The sequence below is a fragment of the Aulostomus chinensis genome, chromosome 24 (assembly GCF_037954235.1).
Source record: "Aulostomus chinensis isolate RoL2024-O1b breed Wild chromosome 24, RoL_Achi_v1.0, whole genome shotgun sequence".
Classification (NCBI taxonomy): domain Eukaryota; kingdom Metazoa; phylum Chordata; class Actinopteri; order Syngnathiformes; family Aulostomidae; genus Aulostomus; species Aulostomus chinensis.
This window is the reverse complement of record NC_141343.1, coordinates 14,163,480-14,189,238: the sequence shown is the minus strand read 5'-3', so window position 1 is coordinate 14,189,238 and position 25,759 is coordinate 14,163,480. Positions and strand designations below refer to the sequence as shown.

The 25,759-nt window shown below is 44.1% G+C and overlaps 1 protein-coding gene across 2 annotated transcripts in view; it reads right to left on the bottom strand.

Moving 5' to 3' along the window:
* Window positions 1-1,135: 1,135 nt before the first annotated feature.
* Window positions 1,136-25,759, bottom strand: part of shroom4 (shroom family member 4) — a 57,548-nt gene continuing 32,924 nt past the window's right edge. The window contains exons 1-11 of one of the 2 annotated variants that reach the window (XM_086197553.1): window positions 23,473-23,821; window positions 20,635-20,838; window positions 11,770-14,524; window positions 8,366-8,424; window positions 7,077-7,871; window positions 6,339-6,968; window positions 5,418-5,547; window positions 5,225-5,326; window positions 4,870-5,040; window positions 4,631-4,773; window positions 1,136-4,426 (exon numbers count right to left, since the gene is read on the bottom strand). In XM_086197553.1, coding sequence (XP_086053679.1) covers window positions 4,270-4,426; window positions 4,631-4,773; window positions 4,870-5,040; window positions 5,225-5,326; window positions 5,418-5,547; window positions 6,339-6,968; window positions 7,077-7,871; window positions 8,366-8,424; window positions 11,770-14,524; window positions 20,635-20,687 — 4,995 coding nt within the window. In that variant the 5' untranslated portion in view covers window positions 20,688-20,838; window positions 23,473-23,821 and the 3' untranslated portion in view covers window positions 1,136-4,269. Of the gene's footprint in view, window positions 4,427-4,630; window positions 4,774-4,869; window positions 5,041-5,224; window positions 5,327-5,417; window positions 5,548-6,338; window positions 6,969-7,076; window positions 7,872-8,365; window positions 8,425-11,769; window positions 14,525-20,634; window positions 20,839-23,472; window positions 23,822-25,759 lie in introns of those variants that run through there. The other variant, XM_086197552.1, reaches the window with a different exon arrangement.

Sequence of the window (25,759 nt, the reverse complement as noted above, 5' to 3'; positions counted from 1 at the left end):
GTTGGCATTTAATTCACGTGATGACAAAATTCGTGATTATAGCAAATAGTCGATTATTTTCAGCTCATAGTCGCTGTATGTAGGCCACGGGAAAAACTGAATGGGATTTAAAAATAAAATTGAGTCCTTTCTTATTTTACACGTTGTATTCTTTGGAAACGGAAACTACAGCCGTTGACGTTTGTTTTGTATCGCATTCACAGTGTAAAAGGGCTAAACGGCGACATCTTGTGGTGACACGGGGTAATGAACTACTCAGACCACCGGGCAAATGGCGGGTGTCTTTGTTTATCATTTTTTCATATTTGTTCTCTCTCTCTCTCTCTCTCTCTCTCTCTCTTTCCCTGTTGTTTATCCTCCTTCTCTCCTTCCACCATAAACATTTCTCCACCTCCCACAGTGATTGTGGTTCTAGTGAGACGCGTTCCCTCCACTTCCTGTCCCTGCAGAATGTCAAACACTTTCATTTGGGGGGGGCTGAAGTGAAAGGGATTCATTCCGTTTCTTCCTCATTCCCTTTTACTTTACGCAAACTTTTCTCTTCTTTCTCCTCCTCTTTTTGTTTTACACCTCCTTACATTTCCCATCAGTCTCCAGTTCTTCAATTTGGGTGAGACAGAAGAATGCGTGCCCTTACGCCCCCCCCCCCCCCCCCCCCCAGATTCTTTACTTTTATGACAGCTGTCTTCTTTATTTCCCTCCATCTGTCTCCATGAGTCCACCCATCCCCACCTTTAACAGTTCTCTCCATCCAGCAATAAATATTTGCAGTCCGCCGGTGTCCTCAACTCCTTCTTGCTTCATGTATTGTGAGGGAACCCCAAACCAGATTGGAAAAAGAAGGATAAGAATACTTTCCCTGTCGTAACGTAGTACCTCGCTACATGTGCTACGTGTACATTTGACAATATTCAACAATTAATACCTCAAAACCTAAGTAATTAAGGTTAATTAAGTAGAGTTCCATCAGAGTGCAGATCATAATTATGAATGCAGCTCAAACTTCAGTGCAACTGTTAGCATTAGCACCCTATCAGTGTTTCCCAAAGCAAAAATAAAAGCGTTTTTTTATTTAGATTTCTATTCTTTTTTAATCATTATTGTCAAGTTAACTGAGACACCCGGTGAAGACACAACAACATAACGCATCAGCAAGAACAGAAACGGCCGTCGTGGGTCCTTCAGATGGTTTCCGTCGAGGAGAGTGAGAAGTCGTGTAACCTTGTGTACTTGTGATCGAAGACGGGTGTAAAACTCTAAACGATGGTTCTGATTCATTAAAAAAGTGCTTTTATCCACGTGAACACTGGATTGGCGGTTCGTCCTCACAGCACTGGAACATCTAAACATCAGTGTTTGTAAAAGAACCACCACCCTGCACACACCAACACTGAACTTTCTCTTCAACCCAACCAAAAACTCCAGTTTCAGCGCTTCGCTCAGCTCCTGTCGGCCGCCGTCTGACCTCGGCCGCGTTTGCCTCGCTGTCCCCGCCGCGTCAAAACAATCCACCTCAGAACTGAACACATTTAGACGGTATGAAGAACATGCAGGGTCCACCACGGGTATAAATCACATAAGAAGACGTGAAGTTAGTTCAAAATACTATAATTATTATTATTTATGGTACTTTTTGCTCATGTGAGTGTTTTTTTCAGTGACACAAAAAGGATTTGTAAGGCTTTTTTTTTTTAAACAAATGTAACAAATCAGAATTACACAGAAAAGCACAGAATGATCTCTTACTGCTCGGACAGGCAACAGTTGTTGTTGTTTTTTTCCCCTCCCGAATCAAGTAATTAAGTTTACAAGCAGTTTGTAGAAAATGGCTGTTGTAGTTCAAGAATACATGTAAAATGTACACACACACACACACACACACGCACAAAAGAATCAATGAGGAAATCTGGGTTTTTAGTTCAGACTTGTTTGGTATTAACAGCAGGAACCAACAGAGGCCAACAGAAACTCTCGAAAGTCAATGAAAGTGTCGCAGATAAACTTCAGTTCCACGCAACATCGATTCTGCCTTCCAACAGTCAAAATATACAGAATTCCTCTTTCCAGATGCTTCAATTCCTTGTTGAGCTGCAGTGTTTTGGTTTTAGCTTGATTTACTTTGACAGTGTTGAACTCCATAAATCTGCCCCGCCAAAGGTTTAAGACATCGCGATGAAACACTGGGTCACAAATCACACGAGGACGAGGCAGGAGGGAGCAGACAGCGGTTGGTTTCAGCTTTGTGGCTGGATGGACAATAAACATGCTGGAAGAACTCAAGCTGAACGTGCTGGGCTAAACGTGCTGGGCTAAACGTGCGCAACACAAAAGGAGAAAAAGCTTAATGCAGTATGAAAAACACTGAAATTGATACAGGCATCGAGAAAGGAACCATTCTTTTTGTTCAAATTAGCGTTTAAGCTAGTACCGGCAGGCAAGCTTAGCTTAGAACGACATAAAAACTGGACACCGCTAGCCCGACTGTCAAATTATTACAATCCACACCACTAAAGCACAAGCTTACGAGACTTTCTTGATGTCGTTCGGAAATTTTGGTCTTTGTACACCCTAAACAACCACGTCGTTGTTTATTACTGGGTTTGGCAGGCGGATGAGCCAAGCGAACCGGCCTCACGAATCCACTTTGAAACTGCAAGTCAAGTAAAACGTAACTTTGTCGTTGAAATGTCACACGGAACTAGCAGAACACCGAATCAGGAACTAAAAGAAGCAACTGCAACGGAGCTCAATGTCATACGAACGAATAATTTGACATTTTAGGATGAACACGAGTAAGATAGCACTCTTTTAATTTTAGCGCCAGAAACTTAGCTGGCTAGCGATGCCCGGTACAAATGGAATGAAATCGAAACCTCAAAAAACTTTTTTTGCTCATTTTTGTTTTTTTGTCCTGACAAAAGAAGATGGAACTGGTTAATTAGTAAACTCTGGAGGTGCTGAAAGGGAGATAAGCTAAGCTAACCAGCTGCGCAGGTTTCTGGTATTTCTTCATGAAGAGTCTCAGGTAAATATTAACTTTGCCATTGAAATGTCTGAGTTGGGAGCTAAATTGGGGGGGGGGGGGGTAAAAGATGCTTCAGTGAAAGGTGCTTCACAAAAAACTGCAGCTCTTGAACAAAACCAAATGTTCATTCATCCCCGTCAAAATATACAGTAAACTTTGACTGTTCCTGGCCTTTTTCCAAGCATCTGTTACAATCCAGTCACTTCAGTTTCAAAACCCCTATATACACACCGTTTACATTATAAACAAAGTGTCCTCTGTACATAACGGCCATTTTGTGACAGCAACGTGGAGTCTCAGACTCTCACATAGTAAAACACAGCTGCAGGCAGTAAAACCAAGTGTTATGAGGATATTATGGTAGATAATACAGTATTTGTATTAAAAGTGTCAGCCAGCAACAAAGGTGAATACAGAGAGACAGATTATACGCTCAGCCAACTTCCCAACGACGACAGTTAATAATGCTGTGACAGGCACGTGACGTTTTTTTTAGTGTGGAGAGAACGTCTCCTTTGATTCTCTGAACCTGGAGACTTAAATACAAAAATAAGCAGCGTCTCACATTCATCAAGCAACAACGTCTTTGGCAACGTAGTGTGGTCCTGGAAGTGTAGTGTCAGCACAGTGTTACAGTACAAGTTTCAGACACAGCACACGCTGGGAAGTAAACAAGTCCTTCTGTGACCGCTAAAACGTAGGAATGATGCTTCACTTCATTCTTCTTATTAGGTTTGTGAGTACTGAAGATCAAAGTTTCTAAATTGTGGTTCTTAAATTTAGGGGCTGTAGTACTGGGGTGTAGTACTCCAGTCCAAATTAAATTTGTCTTGCTAACCTAAAAAGACAAACATTTGCGGAGTTTGTTTTGGTCCAGGAACCTCGGGGTGTACATTCCTGCTAATCCTTAAAGAATTACTTTGAGAGTTTGGGACGCTAAATTTAAAGCTGGGGAGCGGTTAGCTAAGCAATAGCACCAGAAACGTCTACAGTTGCCGTCAACCTTACAGTCGAGACAAACGTCCGGCCGATACCGTAACGGCATGTAGGAGCAAAGCTCTTCCTGGCAGTGGCTCCATGTTGTTCACAAGGGATAAAAGTGGTCTTCCTATCTCCTATCCTGAAATATCAAGCCCCTACCTCAACGAACTCAATGTGTACTGCATGTCCACAACTCGTTCAGCTTCTTCTCGTGAACTTGGACTGAATACTGCAGAGCGACAACCAATCATCTCTTCAGGTTGTTAATAATGTCTATATCCTATGGACATTCCCATTCCCAGGCCCAGGCCCAGGCCCAGGCTCTCCCTCAGCCCCCTCAGCTGCTCCTCTCCCAGCCGGATCTTGTCCTCCAGCTGCCTCTGCTCCACCAGCAGGGCGGCCTTCATCTTCACAAAGTGACTACGGAGAAGGAAACAGCTGTTAAAACTGCGTTCTGCAACTTCAGGGTGTGTCGGACATGGATTCATCAGTCAACTATTTGTCTTTTTCAATCCTTCAACTATGTGTGTTCTGTCACAAAATGATGGTGTAACTCCTTGTCGGCATGTCATGCTGCTGAGGTGTACTCAGAGCTGCAGACAGTCAAGTTTTATTGGGTTCTACCTGTAGTCCCGGTGCTGCTCAGGTGAGAGGCAGCGGCCCAGCACCCGGCTGACAGCCTGCTCTCTACGGTCAACATGGTCCTTCAGGTCTTGAGCTTCAGACAGCTGCCTCATTAGCTGACGCTTCTTCTCCAGCAGGGGGAGCTAGAGGACAAATAGAGAATGAATCCCTCCCCGCATTGCCTCCTCTCCTTTCTCTTCCCCTCTTTCTACATCTCTGTCTCATTCTCGTCTCCTTACCCTCTCATGGAGCTCCGTCTCAGGGTCCAGCGTTTCTAGCGTGGTGTCCACTCTCAGCAGCCTTCCTGAAAGCGACAGCAGCAGGCTGACCACCTTGTCCAGGTCGCCGATGAACATGCGGAACTTGTCCACCTCATTGGGTTTACACACCGTCACCACCATATTCTCTACCTGGAGATGACAACGCAGAGCCTGAAGCGACCAGACATGGAAAGACGAAGTCCGACTGAGAGAACTTGATGTTCCGTCGTCCAGTTAAAGTCTCTTTGATTGAGACGGATATCCGTCAAATAGCAAACCCACCTCTTGATCCCCAAACGTGTTTCTAGACAATAAGTGTATGAAGCATCCCCACCTCCTCTCCCAGCTGTGCGTTAGCCTTGATGTCATCCTGTAGTCCCCTCTGAGCTTCCCTCAGCACCCCCAGCTTCTTTCTGAGACTTTCCATCAGCTGTTTCTACACGACGAAGGAAAACTTGTTGAAAATATACAGCAGAAGAATTTTGGTTCCACGACAGATTCTTCTGGTAGCAAATGACAGCTGTTACCTTGTAGGTCAGCTCGTCGTCCTCGTCCCTCTCTCGGTTATCAGTGAAGTCCTTCATCTGCGAGAGGAGCTGAGCCTTGGCGGCCGACGTGCTGTAATAGGACGAGCAGCTGGAGCTCGCACCGGATCGCCTGCGGGGGAGGAAGGCACGAAGGGTTTATTTTATGTGCGCAGAGATAAAATACAGGAGCAAAGTGATAAAACAGACGCACGGTCATAAAATCCAGGGATTAATTATGTCCAGGGACATAAATAATAAATGCAATCAATTATTTGCTCTAAGTGTGAAGAAAAACAAAAGGGAGCAGATGGAAAACACCTCAAACGAGCAACCGAATACGGAAAAATGGAATGAGACATCGACGAGGCCAACTCTTGAGTTTTCACTCTTCAACTCTTGGTTGAACTATTTTCAGCACTGAGCTGACAACTGAGCTGCCTGCAGGGATTAAACATGAAACTGACATTTCAGAAGTCAGCCTCTAAAAAAGCGGGCCCGATTTTGCGTGCACTCACCACGCAACGACACGCAAGGGAATAAACATGACGAGCTGCGTCAGAAATGCTACAGGAAGAGAAAAATGGTCGCAGAAAGGTAATCTGGAAAGGTTGTGGGAAAGAGCAAACGGTGACAGGAACAGTTAAGTCCTGTACAAATGAAATGGGCCTTGTAATTAGCGCACAGCCCAGCGTCACATTCCAACACTCAGGATTAAAGGAACATGCCAACTTATATGCTGATTTGCTTTCCTCCCAAGAGCTGGACAGAAGACAAATATCATTCTCTCGTCCGTGCTGCTTTGGGAAGCTGGGACAAGAGGAGAGAAGGCTACTGGTTTTCCTGTCTGGCTCTGAAAGTGACGGGACAACAAGCTGATTTCCGAAACCGCTGGCACGCGTCTCTCTGCCCTTCCACTCTTACCTATCCAAGCTGTCAGTGTTGTGCTCCATAGATTGGTAGGTCCCTTTCCAGCTCTCCATGCCCGACTCTCCCTCACTACCCTGGGGGAAGAGCTCCTCCAGGCTGAGCCCTTCCCTACTGGTCTCTCCGGTTTCCAGCTCCTCCTCCAGAGACCCACTCTCCACCCTTGTCCTGCCTGGCGGAGAGGACTCAGGGTCAGGCAATGTGTCGATGTCCGTCTCCAGGACCCTAACTGGTAGTGCGAAGCAAGGAAGCTCGCTGGTTATCAGCTCGTCCTCAACTGGAAGCCCCTCATCTTCCTGGAAATCATCAATGTCCGTTTCTAAGGGGACGTCCAGGTCTGCCTCAAGGCTGTGCACGGGGCTCGGACTGAGGGTCGTCTCAGATTCGGTTCCTGCTTCAGTGATCTTCTGCGGCTCAACGCTCTGGAACTCTCTATTTATACAGATCTGCTGCTGCTTGTAGTCCAAGAAGGACTCAGGAGGTAAAACCCCACTAATGCCTCCGTTTTCTAAAACAGGCGGAGACCGAACCCTTTCCCACTTGGCTCCAGGTCTGACGTTGGGTTTGTGAGGTTTCGCTGTTAATCTGTCCTGCTCGGGACTGTGGCCGGTGGTCATGTCAGGTACACTTGAAAGACACAGAAGATCAAATTAATCATGAGAATACCAACAAACAACCAGCTGTAGAGCAGAATCAGCATCTGAATGGCACCAAGTCGTGTACATCCTGGCTCACCTGCTGTCTGTTGAAGGTGATGGAGGCAAGACCTCCACCCTCTCCTGCTGTCCAGAATACCTGGAGTTCCCCTCCCTCTGGGGAGCGACCACTGGCCTGAAGGCACGTCGGGAGAACATCGGACTGGGCGGAGCAATGGAAAACGAGAGTTCCTGAAATTGATTCTGACTGGACGGAGCATGGGAGATGGGGTGTTCCTTCGGTGGCGGCTGATTCTGATTGGATGATACTTCTTGGGGTTGGTTGCAGTTGCAGCGTGAGCAGCCCTCCGTCACTTCCTGTCTCTGCGGCGGAAGACTGTATGACCTCTGCCTGGACATGTCAGTTGGAGGTAAGTACGCGGACAAATGAGTCTGTCCCTCTGCAACATCAGAGGGTGGGACGGGGTGTGAGGAAGCAGCAGAAGAAGAAGAGGAGGAAAAGAGGGTGTGGTGAGATGCACGCCTGCGATGGAATTGCTCCCACTTTGGGGGTGGAGGTCTGGGGGGAGGCGGCATCTTCTTCCTGGTAGTGTTTTCTGCCTCTTCTCCGGTGACACCAGCTGCTCGCTCCTCCACCTCTATCAGAGTTTGACTGGTTGCCCCAGAGATTGACGGCGACCAGCGGTGGCTGCTGTCAAAGCGGAGATCGTTTTCGGACATGGCTCGTCCTCGGAGTGAGAGAGGAGCCGGCCGTGGAGCAGATGCGTAACCGTTGGGGTCGTCGACCTGCCTGGGGATCCATCGACCCTGATGGTGTTGATTCTGGTTCATGCTGTTTGGAGGTCTGGACTCCCGTCTACAGCTTGGGTAGTCTCTGACGTGAGGAAAAGTTGACACAACCGGGAGAAGGTTAGTTAGCCTAGCTTAGCATAAAGACTGGATGATGTAACATAACAAGGTGCCGTTAAGAAGAGCAACACGTTACCAACATTATTTTCTGCATTCAAGATTTAATGAACTGGGGTCAAGTGTGAGCAGGGGCCCTGTCCAAGTCAAGTCCCTCAAACATACAGGGATCCCCGTCCAACCACATAACATTATGGTCACATTTTAAGCATGGATGATTGCTGCGCACACTTAGGGCTCATTACAGTCAAATCACAGCCAGGCGTGACTGAGAGGGATTTCCGCCCATCAGCGTACAATGAGCTGCCCCCACCTAAAGTCTCCAGAGACCCACTTAGAAACAGGCAGACAGAGATGGGGCAACTGCCTCGCTGCTTTTAGAAATATGTAGTGTAATCAAGACAAGGAATGAAATACCACAGTACTTGTTGATACAATGGTACAGCTGAGGAAGTGGCTCACCTTTCAGACAAGCTGTGATTCCTGTTGAGCTTGGTTTCCTGATGCCGGGTGGGACAAGTCTGTGGAAGACATTTATAACAGGTTAATAACACCAAGAGAATGAGGGCAAAGTGTTAGTCAGCATGTTTCCTCACTGAGGGGAAGTGGAAACGTTACGCCTCTCTGGTATGAAATTGTCTGATGGGAAAAGGCCAAATTCAGAACAGCGTTTCGATTCCCATTTTTTACAAATAAAAGTTCTCGCTTTTCATCGTAAATAAACCTGAAGTACCAAACAAATTTACCAGAGCCAGAGATGAAATATTCGATTGCTCCGTTTTTTTTTTGTCTGACTGACATCTAAAAAACCCAACAAGTACTCAAAGCAAATATTCACACTCAAAAACTGCATGTATATGTGTGTGTATATTATATACTGTATATATATATATAAAATAAAATCTGTATTAAAATAAGCTAATGTGAAACTCATGTTTTACTGAAAAATACATGTAAACTGAGATTTTGAAAAAGAAAAAACTTTTATCTCTCTTATTCTTTTCCTTCATTGCACTGAATCTACATCGCATACATCCTGTTTTCAGTAACAACAACAAAAAAAGGACTCCAAAAAATTAAAACAAATTACCAACATTTTAATGCATGAATGAAAAATAATTCATTATCAATGAAGCTTTTCAGGTTGCATCTATTGCCTTGGATTTCCAACAACCTGGTTCATTTTTACTCACTGGATTTGTTACACTGTTTTATTCCAAATATATTTGAAGTTATTCAAGTTTCATTTTACACAGCTTTGATCAACGTGTTTTCCGCGTCTTTGTCCTTTAATGAATTTAACTTTCCACTCACTGAAAGCTCAAAGTCCACCAAAAAGCCTTTATCTCTCTCTCTCATGGTCTTTCTAGGCGCTTACTTGGTTGTAAATCAGTTGAGATTATTTTGCGTTTTTTTTGATGCAGCTAATTTCACAATCAAGAGTTCAGCAAGTTTAAATTGCTATCTCAAAATAAGTTCTCCCTGCCGGAGAGTTATTTATGTCAAAATGTTCTGATATAATGCCGTTGTCTTGTTTATCTACGCCTTCCTCAGCCTCGTATCATTTATTATGACTATGACACAGGACATGTCTGTCCAATAAATTCCAACTGAACAGGGGAACGCTTGCACCCTCATTACTGGACAGACATACTGTATACAGCAGCCAGCACGCACGCACACACACACACACACACACACACGCGCGCGCGCGCAGGCGAGGATAAGAAGGACAAACACACGTTCGTAAGAAAGGATATCTTCTAACCGTCTCTAATGCAAATATGAACATTCACTCGGTGGAGCAGGATGTGAATTTAACATATCTGGCCGTCACTCTCTGTCAACACCGCATAAAATCCATGAAGGAGTTACAACTGATAACTTTGTCATAATAAGCTCTATCCCACAACCATCCTTTTTAGTCCCTCCGCCAACTTAAAACACTTTAATGTGCTACTAGAGGCAATTTGTGGTTCCGTACAGAATGTATAAACACATTTAAAAGCACAGTAGCTGGGCAAATAACAATTGTGCTGCTGGTTCCACGGTGGATGTTTTCACCCGCATCTGTCAGCTGGATTACGCAAAAACGACCGGGGTCAAAAAATATGGTGAAGGGGTGAAGCAAGGGCCAAAGGAAGAAACCCTAACACTGGAATAGTTGTGCAACCAAAAATGATTCGAACAACTATGGGTTTCATTTCTGCTACACTGTTTTTGGGCTTCCAACGAAATGCCAAAGGTTGGTTTCTTTACTTTAAGGTCAATTTTAAAAAGTGCTTTTAGGGATGCAAAGATATCATGGCCGTGTATCTTTATGGCTGATATTTGCCTTGAGTTAGACAATAAGATGGCGTTCACAGGTAGCAGTGGCTAATTATCGATAAATATTTCAGAAACGTGTTGGATTGAGCTCATTATTAAAGAGATTTGTTTAGTTTGCGCCAAAGGGGGAGTAAATATCGACAAAACCAACAACAACAAAAAAACAACAGCATCAGCATCCCTCTCTCTAATTCATTTGTATCGATGTTGGCCCAGAATTTCACAAGCACTGCATCCCGATTCATTTTGCCAACAAAAATTAAACCGAACAGTTTCCCAACATTTCTGAAAACACAGCTGGGCTTCTCAGATGATCGCAAATATTGTAACTCACTTATTCACTTGCGTGTCTATGTTTTTACATGTTTCTGCTTCCAAACCACACACACCGGATCAGATACCTCAATGGCTGCGCCTGGGAAATGTGCCTGTGTCATGCTTGCATCATGTTTTGCACATGCCAGAAAGTGGAAGCGTCTATGTGAATATTGACACGTATGTGGAGGGTGCGAGTGTGTGTGCCTCCTGGTTCATCCAGCACATCTGTTACTGTTACAAGTTGTCAGCAGTATATAACAAGAATTCAGTGTGCGTTTGTGTGTGTGTGAGTGTGTGGTTTGATGCCAGAGTGATAACATCCCACAACCACCGTTCATTTGAAAAAGATCCAAAACCAGAAGTTTCAAGCCCCCCCCCCCCCCCCTCCCTCAGCACAGCACCACGAAAAGGTTTCCATTCTATGCAGATATCTGCTGCACTAAAATGAAGTCCAAAATAAATGTCAGTTTCGCTTTGGTCAGTGTTAAACGATAAGGTCACTAATATGCAGAAGTTCATAGGACTTTCAAAGGTTCAGAAGAGGGTCTGCACCACCTGCCAAGAGACTTGGATTACATCTCTACCACAAATTGATTCAACGCTGCTGTTATCGCTGACACAAGCGTCCGCGATTGTTGCTCAAGCTCCTTCAATTCCGCGAACTATTCCAATGATCCATTGAATTTTCAATGATCATTTCAGACTCTAACCACACGCAGGATGCAAGGTTCAACTTCAAACCAACCATTCAACCACGGAGCACTTGGATCGAACGGCCACTTAGCTCTAACATGTAAAAGTCTGAACGCATTTTGCTTTTCTGGTCCTGGTTGAAAGATAGTTTTCAGTCTCTGGTGATCTCATTTCAATCCAAAACAAAAGTCTGAGTTCAGTCAGCTACGTTTTTCTTTCTCTCTGAAAGGCTTCACTTAGCTTTGGAAGCCTTCTCTGGTAACTGCTAACAAGTTTGTCAAGAAGCCTACCTTGAAAAATTCTATTACGAAATTCTCCTCCCATTGAGAATTTAATTTGTCAATAATGTTGATAAAACAGGTTAAAAATGAGTGCTTGAAGAATTATATTTCAGATTATTACCACTACAAGTGGCTCCAAAACACCCTTTCAGCTCACATTTTACACTCTCTGTAAACCAGACAATATAAAGAGTGTGTTCAGGGGTGTGTTAGGATGCGTTGCATTCGTTCGAGCAGCATTCTCACCTCTGTAGGTGTATAGCTCCTCGTTGTGTATCCCTCGTGCAAAGGTTTCTCCATAGGGTGCACCGTGGTGTTGACTGGGTAAAAAGCAGATCGCTGAACCGGATTCTGGTCATGAGAGAAAGCCTGAGGCTTAGGATGGAAGTTCTCCTGATGTAAGTCATTTTTGACACATTCCTTCTCCTTTGCCCTGTGCAACTCAAGTTCTATCTCTCTCTCCCTTTCCCATTGTCTCACCCTCTCCTCTCGTTCTTTCTCCTGCTGAGTCTCCCTCAGCTTTGCTCTCTCCATTTCCCTCTCCTGTCTTTCCTTCTCCTGCTGCATCTCCTTTTCTTTTAACCTTTCTTCTCTGTCTTGTTCCCTTATCATTTCTTCCCTTTCTCTTGTTTGTTGTCTCTCCTCTCTCTGTTTCTCCCTGCTGGTACACACTGAATGCAACCTGGAGTCCATAGTGTTTGGAAGCAGGGTGTTTTCCTGCTGAAGTCCTCCCTGGTAGGAGTATCTTCTTTGAGTTGGGTGCTGGCACAGCTCTGCTCCCTGGTGCTCAGGATGCTGGGGGGACTTACGCCTACGACTTGACAGATTTGAGATGTGTGACCCAGCCATGCCCTTGCTTGTCTCCTCAAAAAACTTCATTCTATCTGCAAATGGGAGGATATCAGACTCCTCCATCTGAGAACAGGAAGAGGAGCGCCCATAAGAGGAGGTGAAGGTGCAAACCCCATGCCTTGACCCTGTTACACCAAACACCCTCTCACCCAAAACTCCATACAGTCGATTTGGTTCAGGTTCTGGTTGAAGTTTATGCTCAGGAGTCCAACGCCAGCGGCGGGCTTTGCCGGCAGGGGCTGGTTCCTCCACAACTCGGATACCTAGACCAAAACTGGGCACGCCTGAGTCCACAATTTGAACAGATCTGGAAAGGCTGTTGTTTTGACCGTACGTTGTGGACTGGGGTTGAGTTTGCAAAGCACCATCACTTAATTGATTCAAAGTTGATTTGTCCTCTAATGCTGTGGCCGGGGTCCGGGTATCTGGGGGACTACCAGAAGATGCAAATGTAACTTTGGTACTTCTTTCCTCAGCCACCCTGTCTGATTCTTCACCCTCCTCATGGAGGTCTGGAATCTCTTCTTCATGGACAGTTTCACCACTACAGAGCAACCCTCCTGGTCCACGACTCCTTTGAAGCTGGGCCTTCTTCCTCTGGATCTCATTGCGGAGGTTGGTTGCAAACCGATCACTGCGACGACGGTTTCGTCTTTGGTTTCTGGATGAGCTTGACCTCTTCATGGCATCTCCTTCAACATGCGTCTCAGTTGGCCCTCCACTATCTCTGTCCACTACTCTTTGCTCCTCCAGTAAAGTGTCCATACTTGCAGCAGCACTAAGAGGCTCAAAATCTCTCTCAAGTACTTTGTCAGCACTCAACCTCCCCTGATGTCTTGTAGGATCCTCAGGTACACTCACAGAGCGGCCCCAAGAGTGGTGATGCTGAATTGGGGAGAGGGAATTGTCATTTACTCTCATTCCTTCCAGTCTCTTATTTGGATGTCCATCATCACCATCCCCTTCAAAGAAGACAGAACCCGGGGTTGAGCAACGACTTCCTCCCCATTCATTTGATGGGACCTGGATATGATTGTGAGAAGCTTCTTGGTTGTTTGTTGTGTTCTCCAGTGGCAAATAGGACCACTGGCTGCCATGAGACGACAAAGAAGGATCAAGGGGAAATAACTGGTTGTAAGGCACCAATGATGAGCCGTCAATGTTAAACGGCAATGTCTCGAGCTGTGAAGCAAGGAGCGTCTCAGGGGCACTGTGCCGATTCACACTTGTCAAGGACTGCTTGGTCTGGGAGTGCATAATATTAGAATGTCCTTGACCTTCCATTGAGGATTCTGCAGATGATGAACCAGGACTGGAGGAGGTGATGGGGACCAGAGAAGCCCTCACTTGGTCTGAGAGGTGATTTGAGTTTTTTTCTGAACTGAAGTCTCTTTCAGAATCACATCTGATAGGTCTTGGTTCTTTATTCTGACTTTGGGTTTGGTAGGATTCTAAATTTCTAGTGTTGTCTCTTTCTTGTGGTGCAGAAAAGCCATTATGAATTCCTGTTTCACCATTTGGAGATGACTTCTTCTCATCATAGCAGCAGGGAACACTGGTAATTTCAATTGGGGCCGAAGCACATCGTTTGCTGGTAATATTAGGGCAACTCCGTGTTGCCTTGAAACTATCCTTCCTGGTTGGAGGTTGAGGAGGGTTCATTTTTCTATCGATACCCCTTTCTCCATTCCTCAGGATATCAAAGTCTCCTCCTCTCCTGTCCTCATCATAACAACAGGAGGAGGGTCTTTGTTTTACCTTGACAGGCCTCGGTCTTGGCCTTGTCAGTGACCTTGACTTCAGTTCAATCAAGTGTGCCTCTTCTGGGGCCTCGCAAGATGAACTTCTGAGAGTTGAGCCTCGACAAGCTGGCCCCAGACTTTGGAAGAAGTTATCCATAGAGCCTACTTCACAAGACCTTAATGGTACTGTTGCATAGTCCGATGTGTTTGAGCTGGCGGAGAAGGAGCTGTAAGCAGAGTCTCTCTTGTTGTTGAAGAGGGCTGGGTCGACAGGTGAATTGTGGGAATCGGAGTACTGCTGTGTGGTTTGTGTGGGTGTGTCCAAACTCTCCATGGAGCCCAGGGAACTGCTTCGGTCAGTGGATGAGTAAGGTCTGGACAGCTGACCCCACTGAATTGACAAGTCACTGCAAATAGATGGAGAAAAAGAACAACAATGTCAGTTTTTCAATCATGGGTATCCTTTGTGAGCAGCATTTGTGGCAGGTGTGTTCTTGGGAATTCCAGCTTGACTAAAAAAACATTTCTGCAAAACTGAGCCGATTCTATATTTCATAAGAGTAATCACGAGATAAATAGATCAGATACTAAAATCATGTATTTGACAACATCAGCATATATTTGAATGACAACAACAGGCCTCGCCAGATGATGTCCCGCTATTTAGCAGCAAGTGTCGAGCAAGATTCCACTGTTTTGTCAAGGGACCGTGTGTTCACCACCCACTGCGTGCGTCAAAGCCCTGTTTAAATGAATGAGTGGGCTGCATTTTCTCACAGAGAACTCAAGTCAGTCTAAACACAGCTTTATTCCCAGAGTGACAAAATTATTAACATTTTTGGATGACAGTTAACCCAACTTTTAAAGTGGCAAGTTGCTATTTTCCCCTGAGGCATAATATCTTATTCAGCAAGGCTATGTTTGAACTGTACAGCCAGGGAATCTGTTTTCTATCAATCCTGAGCCACAGCAACTCCATTTGTTTTTAAAGACCCTCCAAGGAAGCGTCTTTAGGCAGAGAGGGATTTCCTCTTCATCAACTCCCACTGCCTTGAGTCAAAATCTCTAAGTCATCCTTTGATTCCTCTCATCCTCTGTCTTCCTTTTGGAGAGTCCTCCTGTCTCATCTCTGTTACATCAAATCAAGGCTGTAGCCATGGAGTCCACGTACGGGGGAGGACCAAATCTCCCGGTGGGTATGCCTCCACTTTCCCACATAAAAACACACAAACAGATCAAATTTTGCTATAAACTTCAATATTGGTTACTTTTTTCATTCACATCTACATCACCTTCTTTCCTTGCCATGCCAGTGCAAAACCTGCTTCGAGTTGCTTGTAATTCCTTTAAATAAATGTCAAATAATGTGATTAATCATCATAAAGTACAACTGTATTATCATGTTAAAGGATAGGCCAAAATTTCCCAAAATTCATACACTGAATTCAAAACTGATCAGTTTATACAACCAATATAAACTTGATGCAAACTCCACAAAGAGAGGACGTGAGACTGCCAGGACTTTTTGCTATTAGACAACAGTGCTAACCACTTAGCTACGATACAAGCACACATATGATAGCACAAGTACATTTTGGCACAAAGAAATGCAGGAATGAAAATCACACATAATAGCTATTACTTCTAGTTCCAAGTGGCAGGGGTACGCAGTGCTTTTGTACTTGGAGAAAATCCAACCCTCAAAGACCACAACATAAATTTGCATTTTATTGTGGGTTGTTTTCTATCAAGAAGAGAAAGTTGTAACTAATCCTTTCTTTGCCGCCTGAACGCAATTATAGGAAGAGTTGCCAAGGAGGCCAGGGGGACCTATGAGTGATCTCAAACCAGTGAGAGGACTCAACCAGTCGACTGCCCCCGGGCGTTTTTTTGTGGGATTTATGATTCATAATCCTTGCAATTATCTGAAAACCCACGAGTTTCCCCTCCTTTTCAACCACTACTTACTCTTATGAAAATATTATTATGTGCTTATGTAGTCAAATGATTTGGTGGTCTGCAGAATTTGTGTAGGTCATTTGTCTTTCACGCTCTTTTAACTTGGAATATATAAAAAGAAAATCCATTAATTTTCCTTAAAGGAGAGGTTTAGCAAGTTTAAGAAAGCTACTGGAGAACTGGCCTTTCAGAGCCGGTTCTTGAGGTAAAAATCCAGTTCATATTCCCAACAGAGGAGCTGATTATCAGCCATAATATCATAACTATCCCAGGTCGACTCCCCATAAGTGAGTAGGTTATGGAACGATGGTATCTGCTAAGCGACAGACACCTGATTTTCCTTTCTATCAAGAAACTTTGAATATTTCAATATCATTTACTTATGTAGTGGAGACAAGTTAGCTAGCAGCAACAAAAATAGCACGTGTGTCATGACGTGTAGTTATTTTAAACAGCACTGGGTTGGAAAAATTGATGACAATTCTTAAAGGGGTCAGTAGCTTCATAACTAAAAACTACACTCCATGACAATAGTATACTGGTTTTATACCATGACTGCAGCATAATTGTTTTATATCATGAGTCAAGGACAATGGTTTTATGCTATGACTAAAGTTTTAACATGGTTTTCATTTTATTTTAGGCTACCAACTTAGCAGCTGGCCAGGGAATGTGGATGGAAACTAGGCTTCAGGCTAATTCGGGCTTATTTACAGAAATGCTCATTGATTTGTCCTGTCTCTGAGAAAAAAATATAATCGATGAACCCTCATGAAGTACATCGTCCTGTACTTTTACCTTTCTTCATGTTCTTCTTATTGTTTGGTACCAAATCATTTAATTTATAGTCACTACTCATATGCTAATTTGTCGGCGTGCTTCCAGCTTTCAAACTCTTCATATAAAGATTTGCTGAAAAATCACTAGAGAAAAAGAATGGAAAATTTACTTCCAGATCCACAACTGTTTAAAATGTGATTGAGCTTTATAATAAATCTGGCGCTGAAGACTTAAAGAAAATGCAGTGTGACAGGATGTACAGCAAATGCTTCAGCCAGTTTAAGGGGCAAGCACTTGATTTTCATATCCTACACAAACGGAAGGTCAAAAGTTGTACAGCAGTGTACAAACTGGTGGGAAAAAAGCCATTATCTGCATGAGAAACTGGACTATGAGGGCAATGAGCGAGACAGCAGAGGCTGCAGTATAGATTCGACCTGGATGACAGAGAGAGGAAGAGGAAATGAGATGGGAGCTGGACAGGAAATGATAGTCACTCCTGCCCAATGAGACGGCAATGTGGAACTTGTGAGCGAGAAGGTCGGCACTGATAAACCACCACACGCAGATTCATTAGAGACGCGCGAGCAGTGAGACGAATATTTGAGTCAATTCAAACAATTCCTCTGAAGATTTTTCCCATCTAACCTAGATTTCTTCTAACCAGCCAACAAAATAAACGCACAAAACACGCACAATTCTCCCTCGCTTTCAAACACCTATGAAGACTGTACAAAATGTCCGTCTCCTTCACACAGTTTATTGAATGTCTTCCTCTCTTTGTCCACATGTTCTCTGAGTCACATGCCATTGTCCAGAGCTATGCCGGGAGCTGCCTCCTCATCAGATGGCCAGTGTGTGTGTGTGTGTGTGTGTGTTTCTGATGAGATCAGGCAGGAAAAACTGTGGGAATCAAGACCCTCACGCAGACACACACAAGTGCATATGCTATAAAACCACATGGGACTATTAAGTCTAATACTGGTACATTAAATCACTGATTCTTATCAAAAAGAGAACAGTACAAGGCACTGACGTACCATGAAGCAACAAACAAAGACATTAGGGCTATTTTTTGATTCTGACTCACTATATGGTGGAGGTTACTTCCTATTTCCTTTGAAGGGTTTCAGTTTAGCCTCGTGAGATAATAAGACAAATATATCTCCATCTAAATGACTTATTTTGCAAATGATGTGACAAGCCAATGTATGGTTGCAGTCAGGATATGGGTACTTATGGTGTGTTCATGCAGCTGGGAAATTTTGGAAAGTCCCATTTCCTGGTAAGGAGTGTTCACAGCATGACAGCAAACATGGTCATCCCATAAATTCTGTTCCATATCTTCTGTCAGTGCACTGAGAAGTGGAAAGGGTCTTCATAGGTTTTCCTCATTTTTAGTAAATCTGAGTCTGAAGACATTGTAAAAATAAGGAAATATAAACGTCTGCCCGTAAAATTTGAACATTTTCAAATAAATAACATCATTCCTTGTTGAGGTCAACTGTCAGAAAAAAATGCCAAAAGAACCGATTTGCTCTGAGGTACACAATGTTGATTCACGAAGGACTTGTGAAAAACCTCCCACTTTCCGAGTTGGATATTCTGAGTTCAGCTGGTGAGGCTGGAACTTTCCCACTTGCCAGTTGCTCAGGATCAAACTATCTTTTATATCTCACAAAACTTGACTTTACTGTAGTAACCTGTGCATATATATACTCCTAACATTACAAGAACTACCTTTAAAAGAAGTGGTCATTTGGCCTTGTGGGGTACTTAACCCTATTTTATAACAGTGTGTCTAAACTCCTCACTCTGTCCTCCATGATTGGATGGACTGACGTGAAATTTTTAACATAATCCCAAGAGAGTGAGTCCTGCTGACTCTGGGGATGGTGGCACATTTCATCTGGTACCACCAGTAGGCAACATTATTAGACATCCTTTAAATAATTTTTAAAAATTAAAAAATAAAAATCTTGCTGTGGTGAACTGAGGACTTTACCGAACTACGAAAACAGCAATGACCTTCACTACCTAGGTACCTGTAGCTGCTTAGGATAGGCTGGGTTACAGCTGCCCGATCCTGGGTGGATGACCTTGAGCTTGACCTGGGCTGGATTTGACCCTCCAGGACACATGGTTATATTTGAAGGGTCCATGTACTTGAAACACTAGCGTTCATCTCAGGAAAGTAGAATTTTCCTCGGCAAACACAACCTTCTCCTGACATTCCAAGGGGATAAATCCTCACTAAATCTTCTTGACATCCCTGTGAAATACCTCGCAACCCACATTTATGTCCCCTGGGTGAGATGTGCACCTGCCTGGTCAAACTTAAACACCTTAATCGTTCAGATAATCTGTTTAAGGACCCTCTAAAGGTCAAATCAAAGAGTCAAACATGTCCACCTGGCCCCCAGACAGACAAAGAGCAGCACACCAGGAGAGCTGATTGGCTATCACTGTGGAGTGTTTAAATAGAATGTCGGAAATAGACCAATGGGCTTCCTGGGTGGGCGGTGTTGACTTTGGAACAAGATGATGTCAACCATTTCCTGGTGATTGTTTGGGCCAGTCACAGAGACCAAAATCCCCAATAGTGATGTAGAGCTGCTCTTTCAGAGGAGTCATGGTGTGGGATTCAAACCTGTGACACACTCACTGTCTACTTATAGCTGAATGCAGAAGTTTCTGGCAGAGAAAAAAGGGAAAACTCATTTCCCCATGTAAGTAAATCTTCATATACAAAAAGACAACAACAAGAGGCTGTCATCAGTTGAGCTTGATTTCCATCATGATGTCTGCGAAGCTTCCTATGCCCCCCCCCCAAAAAAAATCAGATATACAACTGCACCTACAAGTACACCATGTCTCTGACACATTATAGGACATATTCTGAAATGAACTGATGATGAAAAGCTAAAGTTTGTGTTTTTTTCAGTATTTTTCAATCATGTAATATGAGCTCATGACAATTGCCTTATGGGATAGTTCTGGTGTTTGAAGCTTAGCCTTATCTTTTCCTTGGCATTGATGATATTGCTTGGTAGAGTTCTTTCTCGGCATAATCTACACTGTTCCCAAAGCCCTGTCCTAGCAGATTTGTTCTCAGACCAGTGCCGCTCAAGATTCTCTGAACCTTGGTTCTACCTTTTGAACTGGTCGCATTCTCATGATGGGCGTTTCACAATATAAGTCAAACCCCTAGTAAAGGAACACCCCAACCAGGGTTGTAGAATAGTAAGAAAAGGTGGGTCAACGACAAAACCGTTCATGTCTTTTGGCCAATGGCTGGGAGGTTCCTATGAAAGTTTGCAAGAAATAAAAAAAGGGTGAGAAATTGTTTGGGGGATTTGAAATCAGTTAACGGTTAGGGAAAACGCTAAGAATGGTTAAAAATAAGGTTCAGTGGGACACACCAAAGAGTGGGTCTGGAAAGTTGGGCAGACATGTGGTCAGTGGGGTCACGCTCTTGTATGTAGAAGCCACTGTGGCTCAATGAATTTTCCTCCACAGTGAACAAAAAGTAAAATTCATTGAGCCTCAGTCAGCCTCTACATACGGAAGCGTGACCCCACTGACCTTGTATTTATGACCCCACTGACCTCAGTTTTGTGTCACTTTCTGGGGCAACTAAGGGGAGCAACGTGTATTGTGCAGAGAAAGAACTTAAGCAGCCTGACGTGACACGATCAGCTAACTGCAAAACGTTGAAGTAGATGATGAAAAGACACGGCAACAAAAATTCCACACAAGCGATCCAACATCGTCTCACCTGTTGTCAGTTGCGTGCCAGGGTAGTGTGTAGGGGCCGGGGTGGAGCTGCATTGCAGATGGAGGAGGCGGGGGGAGAGGAGGGGAGTCGGCCGGGGGGAGGCAGGGTGGAGGGGGAGATGGTGGAGGGGGAGGCGGAGGAAGGGGCAGCTCTGGTAGCTTTGCCAGGTGCCAAGAGTGAGGTCTGATGAGAGGAACACTGCGCCTGTGAGGACAAGAGGGAGATTCAACAGGTGAGGACGCCAACCAACAGGGACTAGGGATATTTGATGGACAGGGACCAGATTTCAAACTCTCAAAAAGTTTATAAAATGTCGAAATGAAATTTTCTTGACAATCGACAAGGTAAAACACACAAAGTCCCCCAGAAACTGACGCTGACTGTCCTGAAAATACAAAAACGTAAGATGAGACTGTTCCCGGTATTTCAGAAAAACATTGGGATCTACGGTTTAAGAAGAAGAATGCAAATCCTGGCACCATGAGGGAAAGGAAAGAACTGTTTCAGAGTATTATTGTTTATGATAAAGCAGGAGCAGGGGAACCATTTCCAAAATAAACACTCTTGTTTCCTGCCTCTGGCTCCTTAAAGAGGGATTCTATGCGAGTCCACTGATTGTTCGACTCCATTGACGACGTCCTTAAATTATCCCCTGAGAAAGTTTATGTAGAGCTGATGCCGCTATGCGAGTGTGTGTGTGTGTGTGTGTGTGTGTGTGTGTGGGAAGTATCCAAACTTAACCAGACAAAATACTATTAAAAAATCTTCCACAAACTATAGCTGACCCTCGCTACCACCACCTCCTTTTTTCCTCTAATTCTAGCTCTCTGAGACTGATGCCTGCAGAATTCTAAACAAATCATGTGATGCCGAAGATAGACAGAGAATGTACCAGAATTTCTAGAGGTTTTTTTTTTAAACTCACAATGTGAAACTATGAACCTGAAAGATCAGACGTAAAACCCCAACATCGTCTTGACCGATTTAAGGAGTTTATGTATCATTACTGTTATTGCAGAGTTTGTTGCATGTTTTAGAAACTGCAGGAATGAACACGTTTTTCAAATTAACCCGTGAGAGAGAAATGGCTCACCCTCTGCATGACAACTTCATGGGATCAAAGCAGCTTGAAATTGATTGGAAATTGCCAGTTGACTTGTTAGTAAATTCTGGATTTGCCTGACCTGCAGTCCAAAACCCAACCTGGCAAAACAGGGGCAAGGTTCACATTTGGAAAAAGTTTTCATGACAAAAAAATGGGGTTAATAAATGCTCATATATCATTGATTAAAAATTTAACAATCAATCTCCCATTAATTTTTTGTCTATCCTGATTTTAAAAAAGTAACAGACAATCTGAAATCGATCAATTAAAACAATATCAAATAGATCTGTGGTTTGAAACTCGTTTCACAAAGCTGAGAGGTTTGTAACTGTTGCAGCTGAGGGCATTTACCCACGATACCAGCCAGTATCTGGATATGTCATCGAGAAATATTACATTTTTCAATCAAAATCTGACCTGACTTTGACCAAGAGACAACTTCTAAACTTGCCCAACATAAAAATGCATGGTCACCATGAAGTTCTAAATGTGTTCATGCAATCTGAAATTATTTGACTGGATATACATTTATGGGGTTTTGAGGGGAAGTCTTCGGTATCCTGAGGGCCTGAGGATGGGGGTGGCCCAGACATTTGAAAGACTGAACAAGTTCAGTTCAACCTGCTGTAAATGGATGCATCCATCTTGGAAAGAGTACATATTTCTATCTAATAGACGGTAAAAGTTGCAATATGACTCATTTGCATTAATTGTCCAGGGGAAATCCAATGTTGTATCGTAGCAATGTCTGCAAAAAAACCTTTCTTGAATCGTTTGAAAGACTCCCAGAGCCTTTCTAAGCACTGTATTCAGTAACATCCATGGAAGCGCCATTAAGTCTGTGGCACTTTCATTTACAAGACAGACAACCCAACAAAGCACGAGTTGATACTTTCTTTTTGGCCAGAGTGACTAGCAGGCACCTACCAAGGCCACTACCAGAGTTTTAAAGGAGCATAATCCAATGAGCTGTCTGACACTGTAACCTAGTTGGCTACCTGTCCAGTCTGGCAACGCCACACAAAGAATCACATGAATAATGTTTTTGCAAAGGGGATAACAGTGTATCCTGTATGTGGAAACCAAGATAATGAGATTATGGACTTCTGTTGTGGTGCCTCTGCTTCCACAAACAATCAGGAAATTCAATCAAGCTCAACCCTAACCTAAAGTAAGACTAGCTTCTATTTATGAATCTGTTCTAGGAGCGAGTTTAACCCGAGACTGGAAGTGTGTGGAAAGTAGAAGAACTCAGCAGAGGTTAACAACAAGAGCAGTTGGAACTTGACAGCAGTCCAAGGCTGGAAAATTATAAAATCTCAGGGTCTGAATGAGCCTCTATGAAAGGATCTGCTGGAATGCCCCACTTAATGCTCAGACACTGCAACAGCTGACTGATACCGCAAAGGTCAACACGCATAATCTGAGTCACACACACAGAGACACGGACACACACACAGAGTCTCAGTACAGTAGAGAATGAATGCCAGACAGGCGGCCAGACAAATAGATTTGGAGTCGACACAATCAAGCAATAAGGAGAGAAACTTATGGTTCTTGAGTGTGAGGAAATGTACAGGCAGTATTCTTAAGAGAAAGACTAAAACCAGCAAAAATGGTCCACTACTTTAGGAATTCCCCACACGTGAAAAAAAAACAAACAGATTACTGGAATAACGTAAACGGTACGAAACCTCTGACAAGATGGCAAAAGATACAAGCCACAAACCCACCAGACACAGGAGTAGCGGCATCCCCAGTCAGTCTGATCCCAGCATCCCTACTGACGCCCAAAGGTCAAGTTCAACAATTAAGAAGTCCACAAACACGCTTGGACAACACACTGACTTCTCTTTGGTTTCCTCAGCAAAAATGCCACCTTCTTAAAAAAGCAGAGGTCTGGCAAGGGAGGACCTTGTGTTCCGTAAGGTGCCAGATTCAGCAGAGTGTGGTCAGTGTCCAAATGCTGATGTCCATCTGAACAAGAAGGAACAGGCAACTGACGATCCTCACATCCCCTCTCCCTCCCACCTCCCCGGGCAACCAAACATGACTATTTCTTCTTTCTGCACAGTGTGTTTCTCTCTCCCTCTCTCTCCCCCTTCATCCCATTCTATCCCTGCCTCTCTCACCCCATTCAGGCAGGATGTGTGATTCAGTGAGAGAGGAAGTATTGTGGAGAGCAGATAAAGTGGAGGACGGCTGCTAAAATAATACCCAGAGTTCCACGCTGTTATTGTTTGACGGGGGGGGGGGGTGCAGAGGTACTTCCTTCTTGTGTTAGTGTGTGTGCGTGTGCGCATTAGCGAGAATGGTGTGTTTGCAGAGAAAGAAAAAGAGATCGAACAAGCAAAAGAAAGCAGAGACTGTTGGACAGACAAGGGGGCTTTTTTCACATTGGCAGACAGACGGGAAAAACAAAGTGTGGTGAAAGAAGGGGAATGTGAATGGGAGGTCTGCAGGAGAACACAGAAGAATAATAGAAAAGAATGATTTTTGGGTAAAACAATGAGCTTCATGCATGAATGTCCTCTCTTGTTTTTGGTCTTGAGGAAAGCAACGAGAAGAGAATCCAACGTGGAATTCAATGGTCTGTTCTTGTGAATCGCATTTGATCTTAAATTGGATGCGCGTGCAAGGCAATTTGCAATTGTCATAAGGAAATACCCAAAAAAGGGCACCACAAACCGATGAACCATTTGACATATCATGTCTAACTCAAGTAAAGAAAGAAAACATGTCAGGAGCCACCAACAAAAGGTCGCAACTGCGGCCCTTGCAGTTTCCCTGCCTGTGGCGTAGGCCTGGTTTCATTGGTTGCTCTTGGGTGTCACTGCCATGAGTTTCGTCAGTTCCGTTGTAGGGTAGTGCGAAACACAGCCAACCATATACTTCCACGCGTAGGAAAGTTTGCCACCTGCTGGTAAAACTGCTGAATATCTGATGAAATGACGCGCAAGCATAGTAGAGCTGTGCACCCCCCAACCAGTGAGCCACTGGGTTCAATATAATATAATATAATATAATGTAATATATCCAAATACATAGCATTAAACAATTCTACATTAACAGATGTCCTTAGTTTCACCCAAAGCCCAAATCAGCTTACCTAGTACTCATTTTTCAAAGCCAAGCCACAGTGGTGAGAGGGAATGGAGGAGTGGGGGTTTTCAGACCCAGGCTGAATTGCTGCCCATTCCCCCCCCCTCGCCTCTCGATTATCGTGAGGAGGCGCTGCTGGTTGAGACACTGAAGTGAATCGGAGGACACAACTACTGGATTCATCCCTACATATGTGTTTTGCTAATTTCTGCATTGATGGAGGAATATTTGATTTAAGATTTAAAATGTTATTAACAGTAATATTTTCATTTAGGACAAACGTATCCTGTGGAAATCTTGAACAGGCATGCGTCTCGGTGCATGAACCCAGTTTATGTAAGCTTGTAACAGACTGATGTCACACATTGGTTGCTATAGACCTTCAACACTTGCAGTCTGCATCTGCTGCTGGTTTGTTGGAGGTTTCCAACACCAGCAGAAAGAAGATCAGTGATGCAGCCTTTGTCAATTATGCCCGCAACCTATGGAACACACTGGCCCTGGATGTCAAGGAGGCCAGCTTGCCAGACATCCTCAAAAGAAAGCTTAAAACAAATCTGTTTACCTGAGCATTTGAATGGCCTCACGCTTTCTCTCTGCTGTACTTTTATCTATGAACTGTATTTCCATCCATCCATTTTCTACCTCTTATCCTGTTAAGGGTGGCGGGGGGTGGAGCCTATCCCAGCAGCCTTCAGGTGAGAGGCGGGGTTCACCCTGGACAAGTCACCAGTCCATGGCAGGGCCAACACATAGAGACAGACAACCATTCACACTCCCAGTCACACCTACGGTCAATTTAGAGTCTGGATTAACCTGGTCCCTCTTGATGTCTTTGGACTGTGGAGGAAGCTGGAGTACCAGAGAGAACCCAGCAGGAACAGGGAGAACAGAGAGACTCCCCCGTGCCCGAGCTGG